This window comes from Balaenoptera borealis (genome assembly GCF_965194805.1).
Source record: "Balaenoptera borealis genome assembly, chromosome: 14".
Taxonomy (NCBI): domain Eukaryota; kingdom Metazoa; phylum Chordata; class Mammalia; order Artiodactyla; family Balaenopteridae; genus Balaenoptera; species Balaenoptera borealis.
In genome coordinates, this window is record NC_138875.1 from 71,625,052 (window position 1) to 71,640,054 (window position 15,003).

The 15,003-nt window shown below is 61.5% G+C and overlaps 2 protein-coding genes across 7 annotated transcripts in view; one reads left to right on the forward strand and one right to left on the reverse strand.

Moving 5' to 3' along the window:
• Positions 1-5,568, forward strand: part of SFI1 (SFI1 centrin binding protein) — an 80,462-nt gene extending 74,894 nt beyond the window's left edge. For 2 of the 6 annotated variants that reach the window (XM_082353058.1, XM_082353062.1), the window contains 10 exons: positions 298-458; positions 894-968; positions 1,518-1,592; positions 1,684-1,860; positions 1,934-2,196; positions 2,816-2,920; positions 3,022-3,235; positions 4,378-4,715; positions 5,189-5,300; positions 5,375-5,568. In XM_082353058.1, coding sequence (XP_082209184.1) covers positions 298-458; positions 894-968; positions 1,518-1,592; positions 1,684-1,860; positions 1,934-2,196; positions 2,816-2,920; positions 3,022-3,235; positions 4,378-4,715; positions 5,189-5,300; positions 5,375-5,479 — 1,625 coding nt within the window. In that variant the 3' untranslated portion in view covers positions 5,480-5,568. Of the gene's footprint in view, positions 1-297; positions 459-893; positions 969-1,517; positions 1,593-1,683; positions 1,861-1,933; positions 2,197-2,754; positions 2,921-3,021; positions 3,236-4,377; positions 4,716-4,826; positions 5,004-5,188; positions 5,301-5,374 lie in introns of those variants that run through there. The other 4 variants (XR_014233862.1, XM_082353059.1, XM_082353060.1 and 1 more) reach the window with 4 other exon arrangements.
• Positions 5,506-15,003, reverse strand: part of PISD (phosphatidylserine decarboxylase) — a 39,409-nt gene continuing 29,911 nt past the window's right edge. The window contains 9 exon segments of the mRNA XM_082353125.1: positions 5,506-6,826; positions 7,421-7,581; positions 7,847-7,993; positions 8,230-8,368; positions 8,541-8,777; positions 10,218-10,383; positions 11,985-12,065; positions 12,067-12,190; positions 12,565-12,691. Of these exon segments, the coding sequence (XP_082209251.1) occupies positions 6,602-6,826; positions 7,421-7,581; positions 7,847-7,993; positions 8,230-8,368; positions 8,541-8,777; positions 10,218-10,383; positions 11,985-12,065; positions 12,067-12,190; positions 12,565-12,691 (1,407 nt within the window). The 3' untranslated portion in view covers positions 5,506-6,601.

The following is a 15,003-nucleotide window of genomic DNA, read 5'->3' on the forward strand; positions in this document are numbered from 1 at the left end:
GCACACCTGCGGTCGTTGTGCACAGGCTTATGCCTGGGGGCGGGGGGTCCTTGGAGGGCCCAGTGGTAGGCAGCATATCTGGTTCCGATCAGGGTGTGCATAGTCACTGAAGGTGGGCGGCCAGAGCTCTCCTCCCAGAGTGGCTACCGTCCACACGTGGTGTCTCACCGAGTGTGGGCTGACACCCCAGTTCTGTCCCCGCACAGCCTTCTCCACCCTCTAAACTTTCACCGTTGCATAGTCGTCCATATATCGATACTTCCTCCAAAAGAGCAAACTGACTCCGACCCTCCTTAGGCTGTCTCAGGACCTGGTTTCGGCGCTGGAGGGACCGCAGCCGGAGCGCAGCCCAGCAGAGGGTCCAGATGGAGAGGGTGGTGCAGCATTACCGCCGGCAGCTGCTGCTGCAGGCCATGGCCCGGTGGAAGGTGCACCATCTGGGCTGCATCAGGAAGAGGGTGAGGCAGACGGCAACTCCCCGAGTTCCCCTGTGCTGCGGGGCTGTCTGGGCCAGAAGACCGCATCGCGGGGAGGAAAGGTCTTCCCAGAAGCACTTACTGCTTCCGTTGTGGATGCTGGGTGGTTGGAGTCCTGCGGGTGCAAGGCTGCCCTTCTGGGTGTTCAGTGAAGGCTGGGGAAGCCGGCCTCCCGGGTGGAAGACGGCTCAGCAGAGAACCTGGTTCAGTGTGAACCATGCCTGTCAGAACTGGGTGACCTACTGAGGCATCTGGACACGCGTCTGGGGCAGGAGACCCTTGGCTTCAACCAGGATGACTCCTGGTGGTGGGAGGATGGTTCACTTGGGCCTGGAGCCTGCACCGCCCACAGGGGCTCCGGGTGTGGGCACCTGGCTGCACCAGGCACACAGCCCCCTGTGCGCACCTTGTCTCCAGCTTCTGCAGAGACAGGCTGCCCAACTCCTGGCCCAGACACTCAGCCGGACCTGCTTCCACCAGTGGAGACAGCAGGTGGGAGCCGTGGAGAAACCCCTTCTCGCTCCCCCTCCTCCTGCTGCCTCCTGAGCCCACCTCTAGCTCATCATTTCTCATACCACCCTCTTCCCAGGGCTCCCCCACCCCCAGCCACCTCCTGGCACCACCAGCTTCCTTCACTTGGAATCTGTTTAAGGCCAAGTCACTTCAGGGCCATGTTTCTACAGTGTCATGTTGAAAACTTGTCAGGGTAATATCCAGAAATTAATAGGAAATGCATTTTAGGTTTTTGCCAAGGCCTTGATAAAACACCCGGTGGGGCTGCGTCCTGCTCAGTGGCCCTTCATGGGCCAGGTCCCTCTCACCCTCAGGCCCGCAGTGCAAGCAGTCCCAGCTTTTCTCCCTGGAGCCCGGCGCACTGCCTCACTGCTCCCGACCCCAGAGCTCCTGGCCTTTGTTCTTCCCAAAAGAGCTTCCTTGACCCCCCCACCTCAGGGCAGGCCTGACTAGAGAGGGTCGGAGAGTGCCCGGGGCCATGGGGTCAGGGTGGCCTCCCTAAGGGGGCATTTGCTTTCTGGCCCGTAGCTGGCGGACAGGAGGCGGGAGCAGCAGAACACGGCACGGGCCCTGTGGTTCTGGGCCTTCTCACTACAGGCGAAGGTAATGGGCTCCCCGTCCCAGGAGAGGACCGTGCCCCGGTGGAGGGAGCCTGAGCAGGAGGGCTGGGCCTCACCTCCTCCTCTCCCTGGAGGTGTGGGCTGCGTGGCTGGGCTTCGTGCTGGAGATGAGGAGAAAGAAGGCGCGACAGGAGCGGGCAGTGCAGGCCTACCACCAGCAGCTCCTTCGGGAGGGCGTCACGCGCCTCCTGTGCTTTGCAGCAGGCATGAAGGCCTTCCGGCAGCAGCTGCACGCCCGGCAGCAGGTGCAGGTGGGCCGGGGTCCCCCACCACTCCGTGGGGAGCAGGTAAGCACAGCACGACCTGACCAGAGGCTGGTTGCAGGCGGCCCACAGTCTCCACCGCGTGGTCCGTCGCTGTGCCATGCTCTGGAAGCAGAAGGTGCTGGGCCTGGGCAGGGAGCCTCAGCCCCCCACGTCCACTGTGCGCAGCAGGAGAGTGACGTTTGAGGGTCCCCTTCCCAGCCACATTGCTGCTGGGGCTGGCGATGCCTCCCTGGAGACCAAGAGGACAACAGCTCCTCGTGGGCTTCGGGGAGCTCTGGACAGCGTGGCGTCGGCTGCTGGGGACACCCAACTCCTAGAGCTGTGAGTAGCCCGTCCCTCACCTCTTCCTCCTCGCTTCCACCTGGGGCAAAGCTTGGACGGTACAGGAATGACACTGGGCCCCGAGGGTCATGGCGGAGCCACTTGGAACCCTCTGTACAGGATCCTGCGCCCCCATTCTTCGGCCCTAACCAAAGGGACCACAGCCTCTGTTCCTCCCAAGCATGGGAGAGAATGTATGGTTCCTTAGCAAAGGAATGGGCCGTTGGGCAGCCCCCCTCCTCCCCCAGACCTGGTAGTCTCCCCACGTCTCCCCTGACAGCCAGGAAACAGGTACCCTCTTGGAAACCCCACTTTTGTGACCTGGCCCCGCCCCACCCCCACATGCTGTGCTGCTGTAGCTGACAAGGGCCCCATCTCTGAGCCTGCTCCAGCCTGGTTGCCTGGGTCAAGTGAGACAGCGTGGGTGGAGCACCCGTCGCCAGCAGGCTCACTGGAATTACCAGAAGTTCAGTAGGGCGCCTGGGGCGGAGCCTTTCCTTCTCTCTTCAGTCTCCCTGTAAGATGGAAGGGGTCTGACTGGATTACCCCACCCCACAGAGGTCTCAGGCTCCGAGCAGCCCCTGGGCAGCCTGGAGGAACAGCCTGTGTTTCTTCCCAGCAATGCTGCCCGCTGGGCAAGAAAGCAACCGCGACGCCCAAGCTTCCTGCTGGAGCCCGTTCAGAGCCAGACGCCCCTGGGGTGTGGCATCCTCGGGGGGCAGGGGTAGGTGGTGTGATTCTGGGGACTTAAAGGCCAGTGGCCCCCGTTCTGTCCTCCTCGGGAGGGTACCATGCCTGACCAGCTCCTGTCTTCCCTCTGCTCAGGCCTGAGGCACTGTGGGAGCATGGCCTAGGCGAGGTCCAGCCAATAGGCCTTGCGCTGACAACACCCTTCCTGGCAAAGGCCCAGACAGCACTGGACCCAAGCAGCCCCCTGCCAAGCGCCCCTGGCCTGAAGCTGCCGCCCACAGCGAGTACAGGCCTGGAGCTGCTGCCCCCTTCTTCCTTCATGTTGCGTGGGGCGGAAGCACACACCTGGGTAAGTCCCCCGGTTACCTGGGGTCCCGTTCTTTGGTCTGGTCTTCATGCCAGTGCTCTTTTTTGTGCGCTTGGTGCTGTAGCCACAGCAGTACTCATTGCTTCAGGAAGATGCAGGGAGGCCTGTGCAGGGGTCAGTGTCCTAGGGGCACAGCAGGGAACAGCCCCCGAGGCCCATCCCTGCTCGTGACGCTTACATGGTGGTGGAGACAAAAGAAACCCCAGCATGCAGACGGATGAAGAGACTGCGGATCATGGAGGGTCATACAGGCCCTGGTGATAAGTCTGGACTTTAAGAACAGGAAGTTGTGGAGGATGGTTGGCGGCTGTGCTCGGGTCCAGCAAAGGGTGCTGGCGGCCAGGACTTGGGGGGGTGGCTGTGGATGTCATGGGAGGCAGACTAGGTAGGGCTTGCTCTGATGAGTCTGATAAGAGTGAAAGAAGGAATCCTGGATGGCTCCTGGGTTTCTGGCCTGAAAAGCTCAGGGAATGATGAGTTCTTTACTGTGAGAGGGAAGACGGAGGGTGGGAACCCAGCAGCTGAAGCACGATGAGTGTGTCTTGAGCCTGTCAGATTTGAGGTAATGCAACAGATTCAGCCTGGCCTTCAGGAACAAGGTCAGGGCTGGAGATCAAAGTTGACAATTCGCAGCACAGGTTGAGGGTAAAGAACCGATGGGGTCATGGGGAGGAGTGGGGCCGAGACTCTGGGGCCTGTGACCTAGGAGTCAAGGAGTTCGGGCAAGGAGGTGAGGAAGCACGAGTGTGCAGTGGGCTTGGGCCCCCCAAGGAGCTGGTGCCTGACGAGCTGCGACCTAAGTGGGGGTGGGGAGAGGCTGGGGGATGGGAGAGTGTCCACTCCCACCAGAGGACATTGTCACCGGGAGGGAAGGGAGGAGGGTTGTAGCTGTGGTTGGACAAGAACAGTTGCCACTGAAATGCACGGTCATTGCAGGAGGGGGTGTGAAAGGTCAGTAAGGCTGGAAACAGCTGCTTGGGTGGTCGTGGGACTCTCTATTGGTGTCAGGTGCTGAATGAAGGGGCAGGACCAGGTGAGCTGGCTGCGGCAGGGGCAGGTATGGGGAACCCCAGCTCCCCACCTTTCTCCCGCTTCCCTGCTCAGTGTTCATCCTTCCTTTACAGCCATCAGCCCGGCCGACGATACCTGGGCTTTCGTCCCAGGCCCCTTCATCCCTGGCCAGTGTCCCCAACCCCCGTCTGCTCCTTCCCGGGGACTTCACAGGCACCAGGCCTGGGCCTGGCTCTGACACTGCAGGTGTGTACCTGGGGCCTGTCAGTGCCTCAAGTGCTCAGGTCACTCCCGGCACCTGGAATCCCTGGGTTCAGCCTGGGCCCAGACGGGAGGATGGTCAAGATCAAGCTTATTCTCCTATTGCCACTGGCCACATGGACCTGGAGGCCGAGCTTGAGAGCATCCAGCAGCAACTGCAGGACTACCAGACCACGAAGCAGAACCTCAGGTGAGACCCAGAAACCCACCTGGCACCCATCCATGGGGAATGGGGGGAGCTGTCTGCCCAGTGATGGCCCCTGCATTGCAGGCGGCACCTCTCCCCTTCCGTCCTGCTCAGGAAGGCCCAGGTTGGCCTTACCTTCAGGAAAAGCTGAGCAAAACTTTACACCTGTGTCTTGTGGAAGCCGGTGGTCTACCGGGCGAGTGTGACTGACGCGGGATGATGCAGTGAGCCACCCTGCTTTGTCTGGGTCCACAGCCCACGTACCCCACGCCCAGGCCTGGGACCCTCAATGTGAGCAGCAACCTTAATCAGAGGGAAGCGGGCAGGTCCCACGTGGCCAGTTCTGCGCAGGGAAGAGCACAGAGGGCGTTTCTGCCTGATGGTGGAACAGGAGCCCTTCTCCCTCCACCCACACCAGAAGTGTGCTGGGCCTCTGCCTGGGGCCAAGCCAGGCAGCAGGTGCGTTACTCCCTCAGGTCCTGCCAACGGCAAGCAAGCAGCCTGCGGCAGTGGCTGGAGCTGAGCCAGGAGGAGCCCAGGCCGGATGAGCAGGAGGCGGAGCAGCAGGTTCAGGAAGAGCTGCAGGAGGTGAGACCTTGGGCAGCCCCGGGAACGGCTCCCAGGCGGGGCTTCCTCTCAGCCTGCCCCCCCAACCTCCCCAGGTGGAAGCGCAGATCCAGCAACTGGCCTCCAAATTGCAGGCCCAGCACCAGCCCATCCGCACCTGTATCGCCCGCGTCCGTGCCCTGCGGCAGGCTCTGTGCTAGTCACCACCCCACGTCCAGGAACAGAATGCAAAACTGCAGTGAGTTTTTTTATTTCAAAATGTTGCAATTAAATGAATTACTGTTCAGAAGTCTCCCACTTTTCATACAAAAATACTGTGCTACTGATACAGTTGAAAAAGTTCAAATGGCTTCTCCTGCAGGAGAAATTCACAGCATCCCCAGGAAACGAAATCTGGCCCTGTCCCCACAATCAGTGGCTCCCTAAGGACTGCGTACCTGTTGCCTGGGGGACGGGTTTTCTAGGCACTGACATTCTCCCCTCCCCCACACATCAAATACACCACCAAGGTTCCTCTGCCTCTGACGTAAGCCCCTGATCAACAGCAGCAACTTTTCTGTATTTTACGTAGGTCTGGATACAGGGAGGGGACCCAAGCTCTCCCCTGGCCCCAGCTGGGCCACCACCAGCTAGCTGCCTGCCCCTTTTGCTTTGGACACCACTGAGGGGGTTTGGTAATGGGTCCTGCCTACTGGAAAGAGGACCTGCCAGCTCCGGAAGGTCACTCATCGGGGCCTGCAATGCACCGAGCCGTTAGTGACCACCCTCGGAAGTTGATGGCAGAGTTGGAGGTGATGCATTCAGCCACAAGTGCAAAGAGAGAAGACAGCTTTTCCCAACAAGCAGGGTGGGGCGAATTTGGGAGCAGCTGCATTAAGGGCCCTGGTCTGGGACCCACAGTCAGTGCCAGGAGGCACCTCACCCCATGCAAGGGAGGCCAAAAAGCAGTGATTGATAGGAGGAGCAGCAAGAAGGTACTTTACCACTTATCTTAAAACGGAAATCAGACCAACTGAATGCTCTGCCAGGCAACGTAGGGTCTCCAGTTTATACAACACATTAGAAAATCTCCAAGAGGGAATCAGTCGTCCTGGCCTGCACTTTTTCTCTTCAGGTGGGTAGGGGGAAGATGTAGGTCTAGGACATGAGAGGGGCTCTGACAACCTTGTCTGCACCCTGGACAGCAGGGACAGAAGTCACCCAGGTCCTGCCTGGTCAGACCCGACGGTCCCCTCCCTAGATAGCCTCAGAGGTTCCCCTTGAAAAGACCCTCACATTTCTGTGGAAAAGACCCCTCAGCAGCTGTGGCCATGAAAGAGGCTCTAGAGAGAGCCCAGAGCCTCCCCGAATCGGATTTTCTGTCCCGCTTTCAGCTTGAAGTTGAAGTCCTTGGGGGCCTCGAAGATGAGCACAATGGTGGAGCCCAGGTTGAACTCGCCCAGGTGCTCGCCCTTGCGCATGGGGATGCCCTCCTTGTTGGTGTGCGTCACGAAGCTGAAGTCATTGTAGGAGCCCTTGCTGTACCGTGGGCTGTTCGTGTGCAGGTCCTGTGGGAGGCAGAGGCAGAGCACGTGGACCTTGAACACACCTCTGCCGCTGTCCCGAACCCTGTCCCCCACCCTGCTCAGAAAGGGAGGTCCGGACAGCAGCTCAGGCCGTGGACCAGGCCTAACCTGATAGCCCCTGACCAGCTGTGAACTGGGGCCAGAGGGAAATGGAGGATTCAGACCCAACTGTTCACTAGTATGAACGGTGCCACAACACCAAGTCCCCCGGGGGACTGAGGGGCAAACCGACACCAAGAGGGGAAGCCCCGCGGGCACTGGCACCCCTCACACACTTGGCCTCTATCAGCATGCCCCACCCAAGCTCCCCTTGGGTTTCTGCAGAAGCAAAGTGCCAGGCAGGGAAGTTAATTCACTCCCTCACCAGCCACCTCGAGACGGGTGGGTGGGGGATAAGCAGAGCAGGAGCTCATCCTGCTCAGGGCCCAGCCCCTCCTCGGGGCAGCTGCTCCGCACAGCCAGGCCTGGTGGGGGACGTGCCCTCCTAGAACTTACAGTCCCGATGGATCTGGCTGCACAGGAGACGGTGCAAGTGGCCTAGCCCTTGGGCTTCTACAGGATCTGGGCTCTGCTTACCTGGTCAAAGTAGATGCGGATGGAGCCCACGTTGGTGGCCCCCACAGCTGTCAGTGAGAAGAAGCCGTGTTTCCAGTCCCCAGTCAGGACTACCCGCTCATTGTGGCAGAAGAGCTCTTTGATCCAGCGGGCCATGCCGGGGTTCACGGACATCAGGGAGCCTGTGGGGACAGACACTGCCACTCCCTGCCCATCGGGAGGACAAGCCTCCCAGAGCCCAGTGTGTCTACTCTGGGAGGGCCCAAGACCCACTATACCCCCATGTCATTCCAAATGCAGAGAAGGCTGGCCCCCAGGCTGCCCCTGCCACCCATGCCCAGCAGTGACCTCACAGCTTTGGAGCCTGTGTCCCTTGAAACCAAGAAGCTGAGGACCTCTCTGAGGCCCCCAGGGGCAGGTCCCACCCATGTGCTGGCCCGGGCCTACCTGGGAAGTGGCGCCGGTGGGAGACAGTCCAGTCAGTGGGGGAATGGAAGCAGTGGTAGTCCCCGGGGGCCAGGTAGATGACGCAGTGGTAGAGCTCATTCCCTTCTCGGGTGACCAGCTGGCTCCTGAAGGAGCCACAGGAGGTGGCTGTGGGGCAGACACGAGCCAGGCGCTCACACAAGCACTTGATACTTACTGCCCAACACGGAGCCTGCGTGCAGCCTGGACACTGGCTCCAAGGAGGCCTGAAGCTGCGGGCAGAGTAACTCCTGGTCCACAGGCCTCCCTCCCAGACCCATTCCCATCCCCACCCTCCACCCTCTGACATCCAGCGCAGCCACGCCACAGCACAGCTGCCTGGCCGCCACCAGGCCAGGACCCACCTGGTGGGAAGGGCAGGTCCTCCGCGGGGATGCGAGGGCCCAGGAACGACTCCAGCGAGTAGGTGACCCCCTTCACCTGCTCCACCTCGCAGTTCTTCACCTGCCCGAAGTTGAGGATCTTCCCATCCGATGGGCTGATCTGGAAGGGCCGGGAGAGGTTGGCTGTGGGGGAGGGGAGGGGACAGAGGGCAGGGCCACCTCCTCCTTGGGGTTTGGCCTGGGAGGAGTGCCCACCAGGCCACCTGTTCCTAAAGGCACAGGCAAGAGCTGCCTGTACGGAGGCAGGAGTAGAAGGTGGGGTTGGGCCTCACCACGCTGTGCAGGCCGCACACGGGCCGGGCCTGTGGCTTCAGCTTGCGCCGGAAGAACTCGCTGAGGTTCCGGTAGTGGTGCAGGTCCTCCACGGCGGCCTCCTTCATGTTAACCCCGAAAGTCCAGATGTACAGGCTGTAGACGGGCCTGCGCAACCAGTGCGGCAGCTCCACTTGGTTGAGGCGGCCCCAAGCCCGTGACAGCAAGCGCGTCGGCACCGACTTGTACAGGGCCACCTGCAGGCCGCGGGCAGGCGGGTGAGTCAGCCACACCGTGTGCTCACCCCCCAACCCCCCTCCCCCCCATCAGCCGGTACCCTCTCCCCTCCCCGTGGGCCACCTCCCGAGGCCTGAGCAGCTTGTCCCCACGAGGGCTTTGTGACATGGTTGTCTCTCACCAGGAACCAGACTGAGCTTCCAAATCTCTCACACACAGTACCGGCCAGGCCTGTGACACAGTGACTTACAGCTCAGCTGTCAGCCATTTCCTGCAGAGTTCCCTCAGCGGCTACCCCACTCCCTCCCCAGTCCCCTGGGAGACTGGCCAGCACAGCCTCACTTCTTGAGGTGGGGAGGGGCAAACACAGATCTGACACGGTCACACAGGCTGTGGTGGGCAGTACTGCCCGAGTCCCAGACCAGCACAGAAGGGAGAGGCCTCTGGTGCGCGGGCAAGTCCACAGCCCAAAGCACATGTGCTCGTCCCCCACCCCGAAGTTGGGGACTCTCATGCAGACGGGCTGACCACTGACACCTGCGCTCCGAGGGCCTGGACACGCCCGCCGAGCCCGCCTGTCCACACAGCTGTCCCCAGCTGGCGCTCCCCCAGGAGGCAGAGGGGACTCGGCCTCTCAGTTGGACCCTCCAGCCAAACTCAGGGCCAGACGACCCAAAAGGGGCAGCCTCTTTAACCTCAGGTGCCTCTGCCATAGTGGGACGTGCTAATTGGTGGCTGCTGCTTGCTGAACACAACCAAGACACCAAGTCCCCAAAGCATAAAAGCAATTCCATTCCAACTTTAAACACCTTTAAAGAGGCAATAAGTTAGCGGCTCCCAGCACTCCCAGCTGACACCCGTCCGCAGGGGCGGCCCAGGGCTGCCCTATGACCCCAGGCCTAATGCCCAGTGCCCCATAGGTGCCCCTGAGCTTTCAAGCCCTGGCAACACCCACCTGGGCTGTCCAAGGGCCTGGGAGCAGGGTTTCCTCCTTGGGGCCAGCTTGCCTGAGAGCCAGGCGCAGCCAGGCCGCTCCCTCACGCAGCCCTGCCCGGGGCTCCTGGGTCCTCAAAGGCATCCTCACCCAAAGGGGCCCACACAGGCTCCAGCCTCTCTGAACCACCCTCTGGCGTCCAGAAATTAATTTGGATTCTTCTCAAAATCACCCCTATGCTCTTTTCAGACACCATTTTCTGAATGCCCAATGTGGGTTCTTTCCAGAAGCAGAGTCCCCACATGGCAGAAATGCAGGCAAAGAGAGCAGGCAGTGGACGGTGGGCCGTTACAGTCACCTGTCTGCAGCCCACCCTCTCCACAGGCTCGCCTTCCAACGTGACCCTGCCGGAGCGCTCAGGCCCCACAGCACCACCTCTGATCTGACAAATGTCTCCTCGGTCTCCTGGGCCCCAACCTCAGGCCTGCCTGGGGGGAGGCCAGGCCAGCAGCCCCTGCACACTTACCCTGCTCACGGGTCTCCATCCCACCCGGCTGAGTGGCCTGAGGGCGCCAAGGGGCAGGAGGTAGTAGAGGACCGTCAGGGGCCAGGAGCGCAGTTTCAGGGCGGGTTTGGACATGCAGCTCAGCTGTCCCAGCCTTCGCCTCAGGGCCAGCTGGGGGAAGTACAACCTGCAGGGCACATGTCCGCACACAGCCAGGGTCAGTGGAGGACCGGGGGCCCCACCTCACCCTCTACAAGCTCGCCTCTAGGAGTCGGGCGGCACCGGCCAAACTCCTTCGTCCCAACCCCATTCTGAGTTGGGGGCTTGGCTGCCTCTGGTCGGCAGACTCATTTCCCAGTCTCCCCACCTGCCTGTCAGCTGAGACACACAGGGTGAGGCACCTCTCAGATGGAGTAGCTTCTGAACCTGGCAGGGGCTCCGGAGAGGACCTTGGGGCTGAGTGCACCAGGAAGACGGTGCAGAGCCTGCCTTGCGGCCCCCTACCGGCCTGGGGCCAGCTCTGCCCACACAGGCTCCGAGGAGAGCTAGTCTGATCCCCCTTAGCCCCTGGCAGCGCAGGATCTGGGAAAATCTCTTCATGGCTCCAAGCCTCTTATTTCCTCATTTGAGGGATTGGGCCTGACAAGATCACAAAGGAACACACACACAAACACGCACAAGCACTAGTGCGCGTGTACACACACACACACACACACACACACACACAAACACAACCCCCCCCCCCCCAACAGCTACTGCTCCATCCATCCCCGTGGTCTTTCTGCATCAGGTCAGGTTCTCCCAAACAATCATTGGTGGGGATAAGCTCCCCGCCAACCCTCAGGCCACCTTCCAGGTCTGCTGGGGCCACACACACCTGACCCAGGCCCCTCCTTCAGATAAACATAGGTGGGCCTTCCCCAGACCCCACCAGCTCAAATTCAGCGCATTCAGCCAGGCTCAGCCCCGGGGGAGCCAACTCTGGAACGAGCCTTTCCACTGGAACCCTGGCCCTCCTGAGGCATGACGCTGAGGCCCAAGTCGCCTTGCCACATGCCTAGGACCTATAAAGTGCTCCTGAGGCCCCAGTGTGGCCATCAGGAGACCACACTGCCACCCACTCTGAGAATGTCCCGGGCCTTTGGTTTCCTCATCTACAGAAACACTGCATTCAACTCAAGAATAAGGCTCCATCGGTGCCTGTGTGCTCTCAGAGCAGCTCTGTCCTCTGCCCGCAATTGCTCAACAAACCAAGGAACAAAGAGGCACCTCAGCTGATATGAAAAGCAGAAAAAACTGGAGAACTGAGCCGAAGGCCAGGCCTTGCAGCTCAACAGTGGCCCTGGGAGGCACTGCTTCTCCACTGCTCACCAGATCCCCTGTGTCCATTGTCTCTCCCTTCCCACCCCCTCCAGCTTTAAAAAGGTCTGGCAAGTGGGTAGGGGCCAAGCAAAGCCTGACACATCACTGCTCTCCCCTGGGCTCCCCCCATCCGCCTTGCTCTCTGCAGAAGTACGGGGACCAATCTCGGAGGAGCTGCGCTGCAGCGGGGCGGAGGCGCAGCACAGACACTGGCCCACCAGCCTGCTGGCCCCCCAGTACCTGAAACGGGCTCTCCAACTCAGGCCCCCCCGGGCTGGACCCCTCCAGCCGCGGGGGCTGGTCCCCCGGCCCCCTGCCGCCGCCACCACCTCCACCACGGGGCCGCTGGACGTGAACTCTGACCTTTTGGAGGTCGAGGCGGGGCGAGGCCAGGTTAGGATGCAGCCGTGGCCCGCAGCATCTCACCATTTTGCCGCGCGGAGCTCCGGTCCTCGCCGCGCCTCTGACTGACACATGGTGGGCGGCGCAGGGAGGCAGTGCCAGCCTCGCTCCCTTTGTCTCTCCTCCTTCCTCCCTTCCCCCCTGGAGCTCCTGCGCTGTCACCGCTCCTCGCCCCGGCGGCTGCGGCTGGGGGACTGCTCCCTGGCTAGGTCCGGTCCAACGGATCAGGGCTGTTGCAGAGACAGGCACCGATCACACAACTGCTCGGCCTGCGCACCGGCCCCGCCCTCGGCCCGTTCTGTCCCTGGCCTGGCTGCCTGCCCGCTCCCGGCAGGGAGGGGACCCGGCGCCTCTGAACCCAGGAGCACAAGCGGGAATCTGAGCCCCGCGCTCCAGGCGGGCGCCCAGCGTCGGCCAGTCTGCGGCCCCGGCGGCCCCTCCCTCGCCGGGACCTGACCCATTTTCCTTTCAGATGACAAAGTAGCATCTGAGGGATGAGGGCGCAGGAAGGCGGGAGAGGCGCGGCGGTGAGACCCCAGCATCTGGCCTGCTCCAGCTCTCTCCTCGTCGTCTCCCCCACCCCCCACCTCAGGGCCCCCCATACCTGCCTCCTCTGAAGAGGGGCACCAGGGCGACCTCAGGGAAACCGGCCGCCCCGCCTTCCCATCTCTCTGGGGAGGATCAGCACTTTGGTCCGCGGCCGCCCGGCTCCCTGCGAGGACGCCCAGCCTCTGCAGATCATGGGCAGGAGGAGAGCAAACATTCCGCAGCCTGGGAGTCACAGCCCCGCCCAGCGCAGCCCCCAACCCATGCGCCCGGCGTCGTCTTTAGATGAAGACATGCGGGGTCCCAGGCTGCTCCGAAGGCAGAGAACTGACCCGGCCCAGGCCCCCGCGCTGAGACCGAGCAAGAGGCCCCAACTCGGACATGGCTCGACCCTCACAGGCTGAACTTCTGAGGTCCTGGGCAAACCCACCTCAGCCAAGGAGGTAAAAACCGCCAGCCCGGCACCTGCCAGATCTCTAGGTGTGAGTGGCCATGGGGCTGGACTAGGCTGACTAAGGTTTGGACGTGAGCGTGGATTTCCACCCCTGCCAAGGCCCACCCCACCTCAGACCAGGACCCCTCGGCAACCTCATCTCCCCAGGCCACCCGCCTCGCTGAGTGGCCGCTGAATGGCAGGAGGGCGCCCGCATAGGCCTCCTCCTGCCCGAGGGCCCATGGACACTCTGGCTTTTGCCTGGCCAGGCTCGAGCTGAGGTCCCACTAACTCCCTTCCTACAGCCCACCTGCCGAGCACACAGATCCGCCCACCCGCCAAGCACAGCCCTGCCCCGCCCTCCCAGCTTCGGGCCCCAAACTCGCCTCCTGCCAGCTCCCCAGGAAACAGGCCCAGCGGGGTGATAGGCAGTCAGGGTTGCGCCCGAAGCTAGGCTCCAGGACAAGGCTCTCTCCCCGACTCTAGAAACTCTAGAAAGCTTGGGCTGCGCGCACACCCGGGATTCACGGTGGGGGCTGGTGACGCCTTGTGGGCGGGGATGGGAGCCAGGCCTCCTCCTGCCCGTTTTCCTCGGTGGGACCTTGGCGGCTGCAGAATGTTGTCAGAAAAGCACATTCAGGAACCCACAGACAAACCCAGCTTGGCCCAAAACCTCAGGACCTCAAAGCAGATACCTGTGTGTGCCTTTGCATTGCATTCTCCCCCAAGGCCTCCAGTCCAGGGGCCCGGCCGGACCACACAGCCCACCAGGGCAGTGGAGGGGACTCTGGGGGACCAGCCCAAGGAGCTGCTATCCTGGAGAGACTCCAGGAACTGCCCTGAGAAGCTGGGCAGGAGGTCTTCACGCCTCAGTCCTGTCTCCGTCACTACTCCACTTCCTCTTCTAAAACGGGACACTGAGACCAGGGTCAGGTTTCTTTTAAATCACCAGTGTTCCCCAAAAGGCCCCCAGCAAGCTGACATGAATTCAGCTGTCCATCAGGAAACGGGCCAACACCCTCTGACTAGCTCAGAGCCGCAGGACGGAGGGAAGGGGGTCCCTAGAGGTCACCCCTTCTCACTTCCCAAGAGCAGAGCCACTTGCTCAGCCAACAGTGCTCCCAGCATCCCCATCTCAGAGCCCCACTTGCCCTCTGTGCCTACAATGGCCTTTGGAGGCCAAGCTAGAGCTTTCTCCCTCTCTGGTTCCCTGAGTGCAACTTGGGGAGGTCAGGCCTGAAGGAGGAGCCTGCAAGGACAGCGCCCTGAAGCAGAGAAGTACAGACACCTTCCCTCTCTCCCGAGAGTCTCAAGGACACTCTGTGGAGGAGAGTTTGGGGCTATGACCAGTAGGACTTTAAAGTCATTACATGGCCATGTGGAACATGAGAACACAGAAGCTTTGGTGGGGGGCAAGGACAATCTGGTTACTGTGATCCTGGATGCCCTCCCCACCACCCTCGCCCTGAGAGCTGGGAAAGGCCTTGCAAGTCACACGTGCTCTCTGAGTCTCAGTTTCCTCATCTGGAAATGGGAAGGGTCCTTCCTCCTGCTCACCCGCCTTGAGTCTCAGATCAAAGCTGTGACCAAGGCCAAGAACAACTCTGCTCAGAAACCCTATGCCTCTCTTCCACCCAAGAGCTTAGTGCAGCCTCACCCCCCAGACCTGGCTCCCAGTGCCTCCCCTCCCTTTCCAAACCCACGCTCTGGGAGGACAGAAGTTTGCTACCACTGGGAAGATGGAAGGAACAGGGCAGAGGAGGCAGTTCTGACAGAGGAGCCCAAACCACAGGGGCAGCGATGATGTGAGTAGGAAGGGATGGCTCAACAGGACCATGTTGGGGGGAGCTCACCTTTGTCAGGACGGCTGTTCTGGGGGTTCACACCCCAGAGGTGCTGCAACATCCCCACCCACCCCTCACTGCCCTCGACGAAGGCCTTGTAACCCTGCACGTGTCCAGCCTAAGAGAGCCCAAGGATGTGCTCCTGCTCCCTGAGTGTAAAGCTCACTGGGTGCCAGTTATCCGGCCTGAAGCCTCAGCAGAAACCCCAGTGCCCCCCAAA